A 19,859-nucleotide genomic window follows, 5' to 3' on the forward strand; every position below is an offset into this window, starting at 1 on the left:
AAGTTAATGAACATTGTGGCTGCGTGGAGTGTTTTTGCCGAGAGATTGGCATTTTTTTTTAACAGAAATTTCAGAAAGCAAGAGATTTCTGAGTAATACGTCAATCACGGGGAGGGATCTGTCATTTTCTGGCAAGTGAATAGGCCATGGGAATGTTTTTACCTTACCTACACTCACTCTTTTATGAATTATGAAGTATTATTTTTTTCCCGGAGCCATCAAGAGTGGCAGAGAGGAGGAAAAACGAGTCCACAGATTCATTCTTCCTTTGAGTGTCTGTAGGGTTTTTTGTCTCTGCCTTTTTATCCCTGTCTCTATTTCTCTTTCTCACTGGCCTCTTGCCTCCTTGGTGAGAACCAGTCGTAGCATGTGTTACAGGTTTTTCGCAGGGGTGCTTGCTTGGCAGTGGGCTGTGACAGGCTGGGGCAGCCAGGGAGTGGCTGGTGGAGGCAAGGGAAGTCAGAATTCTAGTTTGGGGAGAGGCCAGGCCGTCGGGAAGGTCAGGTGCGCGTGGCGCGCCTATCCCGGGGCACACGGGAAGGATGTGGAGCTCGGAGGGGTGGCTGAAGGGTTGAGGTGTCGTCAGGCCAAGGAGGCCTGGGAGTCCCTGCCAGCTTCAGCATAAGGAGCAGTCAGCCTAGCCAGATGAAGCAGGTAGGCAGCCGGGAGGAGGTTGGCATGAAGGTAAGTAGGGCAGGGGGAGGCAGGATGCTGGTCTCGGCTCTGCTGGCTGAGACCAGGCACCCAGGTGGAGATTGAGAGGACCAGGCTGGCAACAGGGGCAGCAGGGACGAGGAATCCCACCGCAGAGGCAAAGGGCACCAAGTCTTCAGGCCAGAGCCCAGAGATGAGAAGAAGCAACTGATGCTTGTGCAGCCTCGAGTTTGTACCACACATCGTTCTGAGCACTTTCTTATATCGAGGCTTTTCATCTTACACGATAATCTTGGGGTAATCCTCATTTTACAAAGGAGGAGATGGAGGTACAGAAAGGCAAAGTAGCTCACTGAGTGTCATCCAGCTGGGAAGAGGCACCACAGGGATATGCAGGCAGCCTGGCTCCAGAGTCCCTGCTCTTCCCTAGCCTGCTCTGAAGAATCCCTGTGACGCCGCTCCTGGGAGTACCATTCACACGAATTGCAGTGCATGGGGGCCCTCGGAGCTGGGCGATGTAGGCGGCCCTGATTCCACACTACTCCCTTTAAAAAAAGACTGATTCTTCACTCTGCCTTATGATGTGCCAGGCACTTTCTGTGTACCTTTTATACATTCACTCATGAAGTCCAGAACTCTTTTTACCTCCGTTACAGATGAGGCACGGAGAGACGTAAGGATACACCTGCCTAGGTGGTTACAACGGTCTAAATTCAAACTCGGAGGACTACTAAAAGGGCAGTCAGTTTGTAGAGTTTTGTTTTGTTTTGTTTTCACTCTTTTGTCTGCCCTGCCGGTACCACCTGTCTGAAGCACGTCAGGGGGGAAACAGGGGTTAGAATATTAACGTGCAAAATGCCATATATGTTTCTGGAGGGAAATAAGTGTATCTGTGCTTGCAGAAGAGGGAGAAAATCATCTAGTACACTTAGCCACTTAGAAAAACTTAAAAACAAAGAGCAAAATAATCCCCAAGGTTAAATTGTCAGGCAGAGACCTTGGGCTCGTGTTCTAGTCCATAGAGCCAATGAGAGTCCAAACACTGTTCTTTTGTCTCTTCCCTGACCTCTCAGAGTCCTGCTGCAGAACACATGACCTCACTGGCTTAGAAAGTTAAATTCTGGAGAAATCTGGGGGGGGGGGGGAAATTAGCAAAATTTCCTTTTGTTTCCAAATCTGTACCAATTGTCTTGATGACAGCTATGTAAAACTCAGAGCTAATCAGCTGATTCTTGGCTTTTCTCTCCCTCTTCCCCTCCCTTTCCAAACAAATGGAAAAGAGAAATGCTTGTCCTTTGTATTCCACCGTCAAATGCATGGGTGTGCTGTACCACAAAGCCCAGCCCAGGTAAGGAAAAGCAACTCCATGTCCCTAAGTTTGAAGCCAACAAAAACTAGCTGAATGTTGCCTTGAGCTGCAGAAGAGAGCTTCCCTGATTTGTTGAGGACCACACCATTCCCTCCACTGAACTGAGCTCAGTTGAGACATTTGTCAAATTGCAAGAATAACCTCTATACGGAGAATCACGTGGAATTTAGAGAACAGAATCACACAAACAATGCCTTTTCATAAGGTCTTTTGACTTTGAACTGTTGATCATGGTGAGAGATGACTTGAAAGGAAACACAGTCAGCAGGGCACCCTCAAAATGGGAAGATGCCTTTGGGGGCTGTGTAGTTTTGGAGGCTACTCAGGGGTGAGAGGTGGACAGGTTATGGGGAAACACTGATGCAAGGTGACCCAGGAGCTTTTCAGACTGATCCTCATTGTAGCTGGAAATAGAAGTAGACCCAGGGGAGGGTTGGTTTCTCTTTCATCCTCTCAATCAATCACTTAACTGGAGAACTCTTCAAACCAAAACCAAGACGGTGCCAATCCCTCACTTGATGTTCGCCTCTTGCTGCAGTGAAATATGACACCCTTGAAATTTGGTCCTCAGAACGTAGACCTGATAGGATATCAAGGCCCTTTCACCAAAAGCTAGGGACTTGAGATGATCTGAAACAGGCCCAGGAAGCTCCCAGGGACCTCTCGCTACTTCTCAGCCAGCTCTCAGTTCAGAGAATCTTGGGACAGGAATGGTCAGTTCCAAGAGCCTCTTGGAGTTCGAGTACACTTTTGTGGGAACTTCTCAGAGTTCCTTTGGGGAAGTCCAGACTGAGTCTCTCACTGGCTGCCTCTGGAACTCTGGGATCAGCCTGAGCATTGGATTGAGACCTTTAGGTGACCTGTACGTGCAATGCTTATTCTGTGGAGATCCAAACACTAGGGGCAGACTCCCCAATCTATTAATTGATTTTCAGTTGTCAACTTGCGGGTGGGTGACCAAATAGCTTGTGTTTAGACAGTTTTTAGAATGAAAAGAGTGGGAAAAATAGGGGTTTTCCCATCAAAGTGACCCCCCCCCCTTTCATTTTACCAAATTCCTCCTGGGAATACACCCACTGCTCCTCATTCCTTATCTTGAAAACCCCCTCAAGAAGGAGCAGGGAAGGAACACTTAAGTATAGAAAATTATGGCTTTGAATACATCAGTTTAACCTTTCTGGGTATTAAAATGAGGGCTGGATTAGGGGACCTCTGGGGTTCTCCCACCTCTAACAATTTGCTCAGCATTTTTCTAACCTGGGAAGCAGGCAGAGCCAGGCTGCCCCTGCTTTACGTCTCGTCTGTTCTTAGTCCTTGAGGGGTTTGGGTGTAGGGTTGCTGGGAGTAACCACAAGCTACTTTGCTTGATCCAGTGCTCCCTCCTGACCACCGATCCTGAGTTATCTTCCTTACTGCCTACATTTGTATATCACAAAACGAGCCCCTGCTTTTTAAAGACTTTCCTTAGACCCTTACATTGGCTGTTGGGAAATGCAGGAGAGGAGTTGAGCCATGTACAGTTTTCCCAGTAGGGGGCAGTTTCTCTCATCTTCTTGGTGAATTATGGAAGTGAACGGCTTTTTCCCCCCCCCCCCCCCAAATTTAGATTCCCATTTAAAGATATTCAGGAAATATCTATACTCTCGGTTGAAACAGTAAAATAAGGAAATGATCTGGAAAATCTAAGGAGAAAAAAGACCCTCTTGCCTTGATTTTCTGTTGATTCTGCCTAAAATATCACATGGCTGTAGTTAGAGAGTTAATTAAAATAACAGAATCTGATACAGGAATTTGAGCTTAGAAATCTTTTGGCCCAGTCCTCTTGCTTGATGGAGGAGAGAGCTGAGGTTAGCCTGGGAAATGACTTGCTCCAGGACACACAGTCGTCAACAGGTCGGGCTGGCACTGGGTCCCTTTCTATGAAATCCTGCCAACTGTACCCATCCTCTTCTGCCATCCTCCTGGTGGCACAGGTGACCTCCTGTATGAACCCTACCATTTTCAGGCTCTGAAGGACAGGTGAGTCCCTTTGGCATCTTTTATATTTGAAAGGATTGATGCTGTTCCCAAAGTGTGCAGCTGTGATTGGAAGACCTTAGTGGGTCAGTGCAGACCTGGGCGAACTGTGCTCGGCTCAGCAGTTGTAGCTCTTGTGTTGTTCTTTGTGACTCAGATTTGTTCCTTTAAGAGTTACGCTTTTCAGAGATACTGGCTTTTCAGAGATACGGGCCTCATTTCCTGGGTCCAGGGCCAGACAGTTACTCCTGTGCTGAGTTCCCATGAACTGCAGCCAGTGCCTTCCAGCTGACGAAGCAGGGTTGTCATTGATAAGCGTTTATGTTGCGCTTTAGATTTGCAAAGTCCTTTCTCTGGGTTATTTCTTGCCTCAATTTGGCAGGTGAGGAAACTGAAGCCCACAGAAGTGGTGACTGGTCCAGAGTCATCCGACCAATTAGTGAGGAAGCTGGGCTCAGCCTCTGAGTTTCTGGGTCATTGTTTTACCCCTGTGAGTCATGCAGCTTCTCTAGATTATGTTCGTTGCTCCTCACCAACTTCTTTTTTTTCCAAATTTAGCTGGCTTCTTTTACAGTGAGCTATAAATCTCTTCTGTTTCAAAGCTGCAGTACCTTATTGGTTGACCAGGAAGCTGCAAGTGTCTAGGTATGCTCCAGTGTGGGACCTGTCCTAGGTGAAACCAAGCTGTGGTGTCATGGGAACTGGGAAGGCAGTGGGACTTTTCTGATTGGGTTTTTGGAAAAAGATCAATGCTGCTTTAGGAATATTAAAGGTCTAAGCGCTGGGGAAAAGGGGATTTAAGCTAAAACGTTGGCTGTCGCTTAAAGGCGATTAAAAAAAAATCAAGCTAAAAAGATAATGGACAATTTTGCATCTACATAAAGGCTTTTGAGAGTTTTTGGCTTCGTTTTCAAACTTCACTAGTTGGGTCACAGAGGTACCTTCTTGTCAGTGAGGCAGAGAGATTTCTGTGAGAATATCGAAAACTTTCACAGTAGAAATTCCTTTTTTTTTTTTTTTTTGCGGTACGCGGCCCTCTCACTGTTGCGGCCTCTCCCGTTGCGGAGCACAGGCTCCGGACGCGCAGGCTCAGCGGCCATGGCTCACGGGCCCAGCCGCTCCGCGGCATGTGGGATCCTCCTGGACCGGGGCACGAACCCGTGTCCCTGTATCGGCAGGCGGACTCCCAACCACTGCGCCACCAGGGAAGCCCCACAGTAGAAATTCTTTTACAGTAGAAATTCCCACAAGAAATCTTACCATCTGTTTATTGTTTTTCTTTTATCTTGGTTTTTAAAAAAAATTTAAATGACTTATTGCCTGTTTGACTTCAGTTGCATCTGTTAAGTACAGGTGTTGGATAGAGATGAGTATCTGTTCACCTGTCTTTACACAATATTCTCTGAAAAAAAATTTCTCTTGCTCCCCATCCCCCTCCAATTGTGCGTTTCATTAAGAAGATGAGCAGTTGTGTTTAGAGTATTCAATCGCCCGCCTTTCCCAACATACCAAGCAGCCTTTTAGATGTTGATAAGTGTTTGCTGCAGAACTATATGATCCAGACGAAACAGGAAGCAGCTGTCTGCTTGGTAGGGTGCTCCGAGCGGCCCTCCACTCACCGAGGGAACACTCTTCAGCTGACTGAAGCAGGGGAGCTGAGCCAATCAGAGACTGCTTTCCTAGCTCAGTCACCAGTCTGTGGTTGAGGAAGGGTTCTGCTTTTTTATGCTCTGTTTGGGAAGGCAGATAAAATGCCAGCTCTGGACCGCCTCTGGGGATAACCTCACCCTGTGCGATGTGAATGAATAGCATCTTGCCTGGTAAATTCACAGCAATTGATAAGGCAGGCGCAATTCTTCCAAACAGGCCTTTTCTGTCTTTACCTCTAGCTGTGGCTTCTGTAGCAGTTTTGTTTTCGCCTTGATAGAGGTGCTCTGGATTATCAGACCTCCATGTATGACAATTTGTACCTGCATGGAATTGAAGACTCGGAGGCTGTAAGTATTTTCACAGATAGCTGATTTCCTCTCCCCTTCTCTTCTTCCTCCCATTAACAACCCCCCCCCCCCCACCTTATTTCTTAGGCAACGCAGGGAACATGGAGCTGAAAGCCAACATCATTCGGGTGCTTGCTGGCTGCTGTGTAAATGTTCTCTGTATAGTTTAGAGTTAACTGAAATAATTATTTATTATATAATGTCTTGTCAAGCAAAATCAAATTAATTAGGGTGATAGCTGAGGGATCTAAGGGTGTAGTCTGCCTGGATTTATACAATACTTGGTCCGCGTTTGATCTGACAAGGGATAACTGCTCCTTGCAGACCGGCTTAAACTATGCAGAAAGTGCCTATGTTTTCCAATAGCAGGGTTCACAGAAAAGGCTCATTCATTATATAATACACATTGTATTGAGCTAGGGTGAAGGAAGTTCCTCAGCTGTAGCTGTATTATGTGCTTTCTGGCCAAACAAGCAGTGCAGATCTCCTGCTTCTTTGTTAAGGAAATCAGATGCAAAGGTTGTGGTCATATAACACCCCAGCGCAGAGGCAGGAAGTATGTCCCTGTACTCTACCCTGGAAGCCTGGAGTAGGCTCACTTGTGTTTTGGCTTAGAAAACTGGACTCCCTTCCCTCCACAGGTCAGGCTCATATAATGTATTAAAATCAGGATGAAGGTGGTTTTGAGAAATCCCTAAAATCATACCATCTGAATGCTAGCTTTTGAATCCAGGGTAAAGCTGATGACTGAATCTTTCTTTTACTATTGCTAGTGGTGGTTCTTGATGTTTTTCATCAATTATATAGAAACCTTGCAAGGTAAAATGATTCGGGATGGGAATGGGACCTGCTGTGCGGAGCCTGAATTTTCAATGAGTGCAATGCCATACATGTTGCTACATTTGAAACAGGAATGTGTTATATAAGATTCTCTGGCTAAACCACCAAACAAACAGATTATAACAGAAAAAAAAACCCCTATGCTATACGTCAGTGCAGACGTATGTATCAAATGATGTGCTAGCCCTGAAAGATAGAAACCCTCTGTTCTGATGAGGTATCCCATTTTCCTGCCTGTCTGCGTGTGAGCTCTCACTCCAACTCTGTTTCTGCAAAGTCTCTCTGGTGCTGCCCAGCGTGCTCGTAAATTACCAACCTGTCAGTTTACTGCAAGGGACTGTAGTCGGAAACGGCGGTGGCTGAGATAGAGAAGGTCCACGTTGGCAAGTGGGATGGGAGGATGCAAACGGCAAGTACAGGAGTTGAGTCAACTGCTTCCCCGGCTTGGTTCTTCGGGAGGTCTGATTATTTCTCCTACCCCTTCTCTCCACACTCAGTTATGAAACATGTGATGCCTCATTGAATTGCAACTTTTCGACCCTTGGTTTTAAACTTAAGTGGATTGGACTTATTGCAGAATAACCCGGTGATGTGTGACACCGGCTGCTCTGACCAGAGTTGGCTAGGAATGAATGTATCCAGCACCTTGTTCTCCAGAACTGTGTACATTTCAGATGCAGTGGTTCAGAGGGGAGCCATAAAAGTATAAAAACATGTTTTTTCCCTTCCTGGTCCAGCCTCCCAGGATGGCCAAGCTTTTGGGTGGGGTGGCAAGTACCAAGTGCAGTGATTTGAGTCCGTGGCAGTAGTTGATGGCGGGTAGTGCTAGGTACTGCAGTGCTCTGCTCCCAGTGACTCAGTGGCGGCCAGCAGGCTGAGATCCTCAAGGCTGTGCACGTCTGCAGAGGCAAGGCAGGTGGGAAACTTGAGGAAGGAAGAAAGGCACCTGGCCCATCCTTAGTTGAAAGAGAGTAGGGGAGGCTTTCTCATGGGTGGGATCGGAAGGGTGTCCCATAAATCAGAGGGGAAGGCAGAGGTGTTCGGAGGGGTGAACTGTCTCTGAATGCTCATTTGAGTTTATTTGTTTTTATAAGGAAGAATAATGTGATGTGTTACCCAAGATGGTGTGAACAAAGCTTCAAGCCAATGGAGAAGACTAGGCCTAAATAGCTGACCCGGTGAAGTGAAAAATAAAGCCACACCTGGAGAGCCACATCCTCCGCAGTCTTTCTCAATGCCAATGCATATATGGCTGTAAGTGTGGGGTTTGCCCAGATCGAAGCTAAGCTCTCGGAACAGGTCTGGTGGATAGGTGTGGAGAGGCTTTTCTCAGACACCCAGCTGCAGTCCGAGAATACACAGTCACTAAAAGCTGAGTACAGCGCTTCCTTTGGGGGGCTGGGGAAGCCACCCACATGTGTCCCACCTCTCTGTGCTGTTGAAAATGTCTTCGTGGGGTGTGCGGGGTTTTACCTGTCATAAGTGATTCTATTCAGTGTGTTCAGACAGTCAGCCTGTAATAAGATCATCTCGCCTGGGGACAGATATTTTATTCTGAATAAGAACAAAGTGTTATTGTACACTGTTAGCACTGCACCTCCCCGTAGTATGAGAGAGGTTTTGGTACTGTGATGCGAGGCCTTTTTATAAGAATCTGGTCCAGAGGTAGACAGTCTACTCCGGGTACCCTAGATTTTTGCTCGTAACCTCTGTGTTTCACGTGCTGTGTATATACAGGGAGAGGGGAACAGGAGCCATGCTGCGATACACTCAAGTCCGGGCATTTTAGACTCGAGTCCTTTGGAGCCTTTTTGGGCAAGTCCATTAACTTCTGCTCTGGTTTCTAGGAGGGTAGTTAAGTGTCAGCATCATTTAGATTTGCAAGGAAGTACAAAAGACCTTTTGGTGTCCCATAGCAAGGCCCCGCACAGGAGTGGGAGGTTTCACACAGAATGTCACATCACTCCTTTTGTTGCCTTGACGTGGATAATGGAGTGTGTGCTCCTAAGTGGGTCCACACCCAGCCCAGGTCAGTTACTTCCATCATGCACAGACTGACTATGTTGTCTTCTGTGGGAGGGTTGCCCCATTCCACCTTCCCGGCTCCCACTGGGTCTTCAGGCAGCTCTTGATGGCCAAGATACTTTTCACTGGCTGAGCCCCCAATGTACACTATCTGTTTTTTATCTGATGCACAATTGATTTTGATAGATCTGCTCCTTGGTATACACATCTTATAAATGGATTCATTGCATATTTTGACGTTTGTGAAATCACTATAAGAACAGATTTTTTTTCACTCGGCAGGGGTGTTACACAAACAGTATGAGGGATGTTCTTATAGGGATAAATGGAAGAAGCACATAAGTAGAAAAAGTTACCTAAAATCCACCCAGAGATGATTGCTGTTAACATATTACTGTGTATCCTTTCAGACTGTTGTTGTACATGTATGTATGTCATTCTAAACCTGCTACTGTGTATTGTATTCTGTGAAGTCCTGTTCTCACTTGATAAGATATTGAGCACGTGAGGACTAGACTGGCCTGTGCAGGAGACACTTTGCAAAATTTAAAGTTCCTACGTGGACCTTCTGGAATTTTGAGCATTTTAAGTGAAATACAGATTCTTAAGAGTATTTTGTAAAGGGAAGCCAGGCTTAACTGCACATTAAATTAATAGCTGATTTTTCTGACACAATTTGTTCCTTTTCCAAATGCTTAAATCTGAATGTAGAGGTAGGGACCCGAGCTTTTTCAATAAAAAAGATGATCAGATCATAATCCAAGGCATTTACTAGGGAGGGAAATATATTCTTTTAAGTGTTTTCAAACACAGAAAGGAGTCATAGTATATTTATTAACACTATTAGAACTCTTAAAGTGAAGGTAAATTTTACAAAATCTAATGTGTACGTATATATTAAAGCACGTATGTAAATTTACATCTACTTACATATTATAAGGATAACTATATGTTAATTATTTAAACTATTCATTTTCTATAAGCTGTGTAACTATGTGTGTTTGCCTAAATGTCTGTGTACCCATAGGTGTACACACACTGTACACCCTCGTACATTCATGGACATTCACGTATAGATATGATCCATGCTTTGCTAATTGATGGTTAATGCTAAGTGGGAGATTTCTGCCATAGAACTTTTGGAGAAGGAAAACTAACTGCTTTTGACATAAGGATACTCAAGAGGGTTGAAAAGCAACACATCCCCAAGAGAATAAATGATTGCTACTTTCAAAGATTATAATAGAGTTATTAAATATGAAGATATGTCCTTGTGCTTGTTAGGAAGGAGGATAAATTTCAAACAGAAGGCTTTGTGTGTTTAGAGACCTTTGGAAAAACACTCTAGGGAAATTAAGGCTTAGATTTCTTTTGGAAATGTTTAGACCAGAGGTCTTTATGGTTTGGTATATCAGAAGATCCCTCCTGGGGTTAAAAAGTCTTTCTGGCCTATTTCTAGAGAGTCAGGCCTGTTCTATGAAAGAATCCATCACTGACCAGAGAGGAAAACCAAATGCTGCTTATGTGTAATAAATTTGACTAAGAAAATCAACTTGTTTTACTCAGTTGAGCAATTTTGGTGTTTGTCCCGAGTCTGTTAAGTAAGTGGTGAACAGAACCTTCTCTTCAATCAATCAGTTCTTAGCAATATATATTGAAATGATTTCTAGATATAATTGTCGTGGAGCTAAAGAGAGAAATTCCTTAAATCTGGTCAGAACCCATGAATTTGCCTCTCCAAGGTCATCAGTCTTGCCTCTTTCTTGGTACTTTGCATTTTCGAGCGACAGAGGGAAGCATTAGGATCGACCCCCAACTTTCCTCAGGGGCTTCGGTATCTCCTTTCCTGCTGGTGTTCTGCTTCCTATTCGATTATGATGAGTCCATCAGGACTTTAGAATGTGGTCTTCTGACTCTATGTGTACACAGTGAACATTACATTATTCTGTGGTGTAAGATGTTCTGTAGGAAGGTCTGCAATAATGATGAAAAAAACATGCTTTTAGGGTGAAGGTGAGGAGGCATCCCGTTGCCTTAGCCCTTCCCTTTCCATCAGAGTTCAGCTTGGATCTTCTTTCTGTGTGGACAGTTCTCATCATTCAGTTCACCATCTGCCTTAAACATCCCTTACCTAGGTAAACTAAGCCACCCAAGGAGGACAGGAGACATAACTGAATGCGTTAAGTTGTATTCTTTTTCTTCCCTCTCCCACTGGTCCTTTACAATAATCATCAAGTCATGAGCTCAGATTTCCATGAAGCTAAGTTAAAAATTGCACCAAGAAAGCTGCATAGATAGAGACTCTGTATGCTGATCTAAATCAGGCTGACTTAGGTGCCTGTAATGTGTTCGCATCGAGCCGCGCAGACAGTAAACGCAGCAACAACTGTTACACTGCTAACCAAGGTGAGGCCCCGTGGAGCAGGTGCCTGGGATCTTACTTATGGAGGATGGAGCACTAGTAGTGTGTAAACTCAGGAGAGTTCACATAAAATAATGGGAAGCCGATTGGGAGCTGTAGATTTTTATACCTTGGACTTTGAACTTTTTAGGACTTGGAAGAGTCTATGATAAAACTGTGCAGCCCAGACAAAAGGAAGGTGACCCAGATAGCTCACATGGCAGTTTTAAAGATCTAAATAGAACAATCCTTGTTCTCACTATACATTTATGTATTCTTTTATAGCATAAATATGTGGTTTGAGCAATAAATACTTTTCTCGCTCTTAAATGGTGCCACAGTATCAGTACTTCCTATATCCTATTTTTTCCTTTTGCATCTGTTCTCAGAAATATTGAAAAGTCTCACATTTAAAACAGGATGTTTGAATTTGCTTTCATTCCTTTTTCATTCAAGGGAATTGATCTAAGATAGTATATCTTAACATGAATATTGGCAGCTGCCAGTTATTCAAGAGCTTGATTGTGTAGTTTGTGAATAACTTAGTCCTCTTATTTTGCCTTTTTTGTTCCTATTATTCTGTAATCCCTCTCTTCTTCTTAGCTCTAGCACCATATAGGAAAAAGAATCTGACCTCCAGTGTTATTATTCTATTAGCAGATTTGTTGAAAAGTTCAGTGAGTGATAAGATTTTAATTAAAAGTATCTCTCAATCATTTTTAACCTCCATAAAACTTAAAAAAATTATCTTCTACTGAACATGGCTATGAGCTGGGAAAATGTCATTTACTTTTTGTGTTTTGTATTATGAAACATGTGTATGTGGTGTACTAGTGTTGTGATTAAAAACAGAAACTCAGGGCTTCCCTGGTGGCGCAGTGGTTGAGAGTCCGCCTGCTGATGCAGGGGACGTGGGTTCGTGCCCCGGTCCGGGAAGATCCCACATGCCGCGGAGCGGCTGGGCCCGTGAGCCATGGCCGCTGAGCCTGCGTGTCCGGAGCCTGTGCTCCGCAACGGGAGAGGCCACAACAGTGAGAGGCCTGCATACCGCAAATAAAACAAAAAAAACCCCCCAAAAAACCAGAGACTCAGTCAAGATTGTCAGGGATTAAGTCCTGGCTCTCCACTTCCTAGCTTGTGGCCCTGGGTACATGTCTTAAATTTTCTGGGCCTCAGTTTCCATATCCCTGAAGTGTCAATGATAATGGAACCTGCATCTGGGGTGGTTTTGAAAATTAAATTAGTTAATATTTGTAAAGCTCTTAAAACATATACTGTAGGGCTTCCCTGGTGGCGCAGTGGTTGAGAGTCCGCCTGCCGATACAGGGGACGTGGGTTTGTGCCCCGGTCCGGGAGGATCCCACATGCCGCGGAGTGGCTGGGCCTGTGAGCCGTGGCCGCTGGGCCTGCACGGCCACAAAGAGGTTTGACTAGGTAATTTCTAAGGTTTCTTCAAATCCAAAATTTTGTTCTGTTTGCTGATAAGCAATTTCTTCAGTTGGGGTACAAATGCCACTATATGCCATTTGATTTTTTTTTTTTTTTTTTTTGGCAGTACGCGGGCCTCTCACTGTTGTGGCCTCTCCCGTTGCGGAGCACAGGCTCTGGACGCCTGGGCTCAGCGGCCATGGCTCACGGGGCCAGCCGCTCCGCAGCATGTGGGATCTTTCCAGACCGGGGCACGAACCCATGTCCCCTGTATCGACAGGCAGACTCTCAACCACTGCGCCACCAGGGAAGCCCGCCATTTGATTTTTGAAATGATCAATTACCATGGTGTTTTATGTATGCTGACAAAGGGGTCAGGATTTGGACCTTGAGTCTTTTTCAGAATCTTTGAAGGAAGAAGGTGTGTGTGACACACATCTTTGAAAGGACTAGATGTTTGAAAAGGAAGATTTTTTTTTTATCTTAGATTTTTAACTCTAGAAGCCAAAAAAGGATGCTTTTCCTATTGTTCCTTTGCTTACCAATACCCACAGTGCACTTCTAGACCACAGCGATTTGAGGTGGAAACATTTGAGTCTCATCTCTAAGAAAAAAAAAATCAAAGGCAAAAGCTTTCTGAGAAGTAAGCTTCTCCTAATTCCTATTGACGATTGAGGAGAGGTATTTCTTCTTTAGATGATCCCTGTCTTTCCTTCTTAGTTGTACACTAGGAAAGTATTGACAAAAAAAATTTAATAATTGTTTCGTGACGGCTGTGATGTTTAATCATCAAAAATGTTTATTGTTTGGTGTTTTCTTTACAAACTTTTCTTCAGCTCAGCATTATTATCCTTCGGGGTGTACTGAAAACAATAATCAATCAATAGGAAAACCCCAGGAATAGAATAAATTCTCGGAGATATTCATTATTTTTTATAAAGTCATTCATTACTTTTAAAAGGAGTGATGTGCCTGATCTGTTTGATTTTCCTCTATGATAAAGTGAAAGGCCATCAGGATGAAAAAGTAAAGAATGTTTACTTCAGCCACAAATCAGATATTCTCTTAGTGTTTGAATGAAGTAAGAGTTGGAGGCAAATATTTATCAACAAGCTAGAAAAATGTGATGACCATCATGCTAAAATAGTTAGTGAGTAAACAAATTAGTTCCCCAGTTTATTTCCAAAGAGTCATTATTGATAGCTTAATATTTAATTTCGAATGACGTTCCAGAGATTAATGTCTTGGGGTTTATTTGATTCAATGGCTCTACTGATCCAAGAGGTAGAATTAAGAATTTATTATTAGACTTTCAGATAATCTCACATTTGATCATGTTGTTGTTGCTTAGAATATAGGGATGGAGTTATATATTTCTGTTATGTAGGTGAAATTGGTAAGGTAGGGAAGCGCAGAACATTTCCTAGTTATCATGATGCACAGAGCCTGCTGTGAAGTGCGAAGATGCTGCGGAATAGAGTAAGAATTCAAACCACACAGGTCCGAAAATGCTATGTTGATACTTGATTTTACAAAGAAAAGATCCTTGATAGTCACATTTAATTATTAGCTAACTAAAAACCAAATATTTGGTACATAAGATAGGATGTGTCTTTCTAGAGTCCCAATGTTAGTTTTCTTCTATATTGTAACAATTTCTGAGGTCATATAGTGTATTTTATTGACCCTGAGGCATCTACCCCCTCACACACACATTTTGATACATCTAAAATTGGGCTACATCTAAAAATTAATGGTATCTCATAGTCTTATTGGTAGCTTTTCCCCCTAGTGATATGTAATCTGAGGTTGAGTCTTAAAATCATTGTTATCTTAAATTCAGTGAAATGAGGTATTTAGCAAAAAACATTTAAGCAGTAAAAAACCATATAGTGTGAAAAATTTGTCTTCCTTGACTATCTCCCAACCTAGTCCCTTCCTCAAAGGTAGCTGTTCTTAGCAATTCAGTGGGTATCCATGCAGACCTTTTTTCTATACATTGATAGACATGGATATTTAGAAAAACATACTTACAAGCACATATATGCTATTTGTAATTTTAAAAAATATAAATGAGATCATCATAAATATTATTCTGTGACTTGGCTTTCTTTACCTAAAAATGTACCATGGGTGTTTTTCCCTAACAATTTATTCTTTTTAATAACTGAATGACATAATGACTGTGTAGGGTGGATTTATCATAATGAATTTAGCCCATTGATAGATTTAGAATATTCCCCATTTTCAATCCTGCAGATAAATGTTATGGTTAATATTCTTACATATGAATCTTTGCATATACATAGAGCATTTCCCCAAAATAGTTTCCTAGAAGTGAAATTGCTGGGTTAGTACATTTTAAGATTTATAGATATTGGTGAGTATTGTAAAACATTTTTATATTAAAATAAATATAAACATTCTTTTTTCATTGAGAATAAACCAAATTAGCTCAAATTTTTATTGTGAAATATAAGACTTCAAAGAACTTTCTCGATCAAGGGAAGCAGCGTTAGGCTGAGGCTTCCAGGTTCCATAAGAAGAATTTATTTACTCTCTGTTGTAATGTTATTTTAAAAAACAAAGATTTGAGAAGTTGCATCCACGCCCCCCGCCCCCACACTTCATTTCATAAATGAAAAAACTGAGGTTCAAAAGCGGTGAGGCAACTTGTGCAGAATGACCCAGACAATTTGTGGTGGAACTGGCCCTAGAACCTCCTCACATCTCTTTCTAGAGCAGTGTTCTTTTTACAGTGCTGAATACCAGGGTTAATAATATAAAAAATTGGAATAAACCACTGAAGGGTGATAGAAGCAAATTATTTTGTATGGTGCTTGCTTGACAGCTAACAAAGCAGTTGGGAGTTGGGAGAATATCCAAGATAGAGACTAGATTGCTCTCTGACGCAAATGGTGAGACCTTTATCTAACTTGGAATCCAGATTAAAGTTGCAATTTCTTTCAAGCTTTTTTGTTTGCTATTGCTTTCTGATACGATTTGAAATCCCCAGTCCTTGACGGATTAAAATGATAGTGCATCCATAAAACTTAAACGAACATTAAAAACTCAGTGTTAAGAATGTCAGAAAGAGGTTTTGTGTTTTAGGAAAATGTTGGCGTCTTCATTATTTGTATGCAGGTCTTGATGACATTTGCATGTCGATGCTACATTTGGCCCTAGCTAAGAGTGACCAAAGTTCCATTTTTATTCTTTAGTATTTTCAGTTCATCTCCATGAGCTTCCAATCCAGGAAAACATTTGCATGATTCAGTAGTGATATTTTTAAAAGGTAAAAATGGATAGCAATATTTGTCAAAGGTAAAAGGAAACGACACGTTCTGAGTAGGAGGGGGGCGAGAGGTCCTTGTATCAATCAGAATCTCTACAAAAAACAGATAGCATCCTCAAATTAGGACGATTTGAGAGGGTTTAATAAATTGAAAAGGTGTTGGTAGGGTGTAAGGGAAGCACGAGGTCTAAGCACCCTTAGGCTTAATAGGACCAGAAAAAGGCGTGGTTATGGAAACCTAGGAGGACTGAGTCCTGTCAAGAAGGCTACCTCGAGAAGGATGCAGCTTTGCCTGTGGAGGGTTGCAGCCAGCCTGAGGGCATCCCACGGGGAGGAAGCTAGGGGATTAATACCCTAAACTCATTCTCTCCCCTCACCTTGGACTCTGTTGGGGCTCCCACTGACTAAACCCTGCCAGAAGCCAAAGAGTAGGGCTTATAGGTCAGCCATGCAGTGTAAGAGTAGAGTGGGGAAGAGTGGAGGCTGATCTGGAGAGGATGCTGCTTTCGTGCACATTGTTATTGGGCCTTCTCTGAGTATATTCTTGTCAACAGATGAAAGCATGTACTCTGAAGACATTCCTAAAACATACCTCTGAAGATGCCAGTGAAGCTCGAGGTGCTGCTGTTGGTCATTTTCTTATTTTTTTCTTTTCTTTTGAAAATAAATTTATTTACTTATCTATCTATCTATTTATTTATTTATTTATGGCTGTGTTGAGTCTTTGTTGATGTGCGTGGGCTTTCTCTAGTTACAGCAAGCGGGGGCTACTCTTGATTGTGGTGCACGGGCTTCTCATTGCGGTGGCTTCTCTTGTTGCGGAGCTTGGACTCTAGGTGTGCGGGCTTCAGTAGCTGTGGCGCACGGGCATAGTTGCTCCAGGGCATGTGGGACATTGGCAGGCGGATTCTTAACCATTGTGCCACCAGGGAAGTCCCTTTTGGTCATTTTCTATTGGAGATGTGTGTTGCCCTTCATATGTGAAAATAGTTCTACTGAAAATGGTGACCTGGATTTTTTTTTTTTAATGTATTTATTTATTTATTTATGGCTGTGTTGGGTCTTCATTTCTGTGCATGGGCTTTCTCTAGTTGTGGCAAGCGGGGACCAGTCTTCATCGGGGTGCGCAGGCCTCTCACTATTGCGGCCTCTGTTGTTGCGGAGCACAGGCTCCAGAAGCGCAGGCTCAGTAATTGTGGCTCACGGGCCCAGTTGCTCCGCGGCATGTGGGATCTTCCCAGACCAGGGCTTGAACCCGTGTCCCCTGCATTGGCAGGAAGATTCTCAACCACTGCGCCACCAGGGAAGCCGGTGACCTGGATTTTAATAGTGTTTTGTCTAAATTAAGATTTGGATTACTTCAACAAGGTCTAGCAATGGGAGAAAATAAAAGAGATTTAAATACTAGTTTTGTGGAGAAAGCTTGAGAAGTTAAGCTGTGCGGGCTCCCACCACAATACACTAAGATCTCTACAGATAATGAGCAGATATAGAAAAGTGTGGATGAGACCAACTTGTGGCTCAGCTCCGCTCCACTGTCATGGCTGAACCAGAATTAATTCTTAGGATCCCTCCTAACGTCATCACATTGTGATTCCCAGCACATAAAACAGTGGGAGGTTTGGTGGGAGTAAGGATTAGCGCTGGGAGATTTTACCGTTCTGATGACAGCCTCCTTATTAAAAGACGTATTGACTTAGTGGAGCGGGGGTGGGAAGGCTAAGAAGAGTATTCCCTTTACAGTGTTAAAGCGGAAATTGTTTTGCAAGGTTATACGAAGCCCATGGAAAATACTAGCTTGGAGACCAGACTTTGCCATTTTGGGTAAAGCTAAACAGACCTCGCGTGTCTGTATTAAAAAGTCCACTTGAGGGCTTCCCTGGTGGCACAGTGGTTGAGAGTCCGCCTGCCGATGCAGGGGACACGGGTTCGTGCCCCGGTCCGGGAAGATCCCACTTGCCGCGGAGCGGCTGGGCCCGTGAGCCATGGCCGCTGAGCCTGCGCGTCCGGAGCCTGTGCTCCGCAACGAGAGAGGCTGCAACAGTGAGAGGCCCACGTACCGCAAAAAAAAAAAGTCCACTTGACTGCTTGCCAGTTATGCAGTGTAAAATTTGTGAAAATCCATTGAGTTGCACATGTATATGGCATGTTTCTGTATGTGCCTTATACTTCAGTTAGAAGTTTTGTAAGTCTCTTTTGGGGAAGCAAGTGAAACTAGTGGGATTCTGGAAGCTGGGATAGGGATTAAGGTTAGGATGGGCATAATGAAGGCCCTTGCTTCCCATTGTTAGAGCCTGAGAAATGTAGAGGGAGGAGATTCTTACACTGACTATGTGCCGGAGGTCCTGAGTTCAGAAGAGCTCTAATCCATGACTGGTGGACCAGTTGGCCAAGGATGGGACACATGATGCATCACTGGGAGATGGGAAGACCATGCCCTTCCAGTGTCTGGAGCAGAACGTTCTCTTGTTGCTTGGTGCTCCTCTTGGCCTTTTGCGTCACCACCCTCCCTGGGACAGATTACTCACTATACTGGTGGTTACCTGCCATGTACGGTAGCTGCCTCACCCCTCTAAAAATGATGATTCCTAAGGTAAAGAGGACTCAGAGTAGATTTTCTCTCTGCCTCTAGCAGTGTCTGCAGGGTCAGAACCAGGCTGTTTTCAGTGGTGAGAGCTGGTCCTTATGCTTACAGAACAGTGCCAGGGCATCAGCAGAGAGCCAGTTCAGACAACAAAGAATAAAATGATGATTGCCATGAGTCTCAGTTGAGGTTTATTTGAATAACGTTCTAAGATTCAGATGTTTACTCTTGGAAGAGTGTGTGCTTGGTACATGGGTGTACTCAACAGAGAGGTGCTGATTAAGTCTTTAAATACTAAAGCTAAGCTGGCAAACATATTACGTGAACACTGAGTGTTTTCATTTTGAAAACTTATCTACTTATAAAATAATATACATTATTTTTAGACATTAGTTTCTCATTTTTTTTATAGCTCTGATTCTTTAATTATTGCTACTACAGAGTGTTGTAGTGTTGTAAGCAGGGTGAGGTAGATCTCATTATAGATGCTTTCATCAGCTGTGGTATCTTGAATGGTGTGCGTGTGCGTGCATATGTGTGTGTGTGTGTGTGTGTGTGTGTGTGTGTGTGTGTGTTTTAAACCCCTTGGATCAAAGTTACAATATAAAGAACTATGCAAACTATGCAAGATACTATAACTATCAGGGTTTTCTTAAGACTGAGTAATATGTTGATAAGTGTGATATTGTTTTGCCCTGGTTTTGAAATATACACTGTATAAAGGTAGCTTTGAAAAAAGTTCTTCATGCCACATTCCAAACTTAGTGGGGGTGAACTTCCCAAAATATTTTTTAAGAGAAAGGAAAAGAGAGAAGAATACAAAAAAGACAGAAAAATAATAAGGAAATGCATAGCTTAGTTTCTATGAATGTTTTGATTCATATCCCTTTTAAGTAAAATATGTTCTGACTGTAAGATGTGCAACTAGTTAGATTTTTTGCTTGAGTGTTGCATTTACATAGAGTAGCTGGCTTTCAAAATGCCAGCCAGCAGCCAACTCAAATACTGAAGATTTGTCTAACTTAGTGACTAGTTTAGTAGGAAGATATCTTGAGGACGTTGCAGGGGAGGCACATATTAGATACCTAGTTCTGGAAACTCAGCCAGAATTTTGTCAGCAGTGATCTGATTCTTAGGGTATTTGATTTTCATCTCCTAATTTAGGACTTGCAAAGGTTCTGTGAGCATAAAACCTCACCTCCACATACTTAATTGAAGAGGATAATTTTGAAGTTCAAGATTGCCTTCCT

At 43.2% G+C, this 19,859-nt stretch overlaps 1 protein-coding gene across 1 annotated transcript in view; it reads left to right on the forward strand.

The window, feature by feature from the left end:
- The first annotated feature begins 513 nt into the window (after positions 1-513).
- The window catches only part of CACNB4 (calcium voltage-gated channel auxiliary subunit beta 4), a 156,674-nt gene continuing 137,328 nt past the window's right edge, over positions 514-19,859 (forward strand). Inside the window, exons 1-3 of the mRNA XM_027131371.1 lie at positions 514-4,684; positions 5,929-6,036; positions 7,971-8,130. Coding sequence (XP_026987172.1) covers positions 8,125-8,130 — 6 coding nt within the window. The 5' untranslated portion in view covers positions 514-4,684; positions 5,929-6,036; positions 7,971-8,124. The remainder of the gene's footprint in view (positions 4,685-5,928; positions 6,037-7,970; positions 8,131-19,859) is intronic.

The sequence above is a fragment of the Aethalodelphis obliquidens genome, unplaced genomic scaffold (assembly GCF_003676395.1).
Source record: "Aethalodelphis obliquidens isolate GAN/ISIS:26980383/991018 unplaced genomic scaffold, ASM367639v1 scaffold2, whole genome shotgun sequence".
Classification (NCBI taxonomy): domain Eukaryota; kingdom Metazoa; phylum Chordata; class Mammalia; order Artiodactyla; family Delphinidae; genus Aethalodelphis; species Aethalodelphis obliquidens.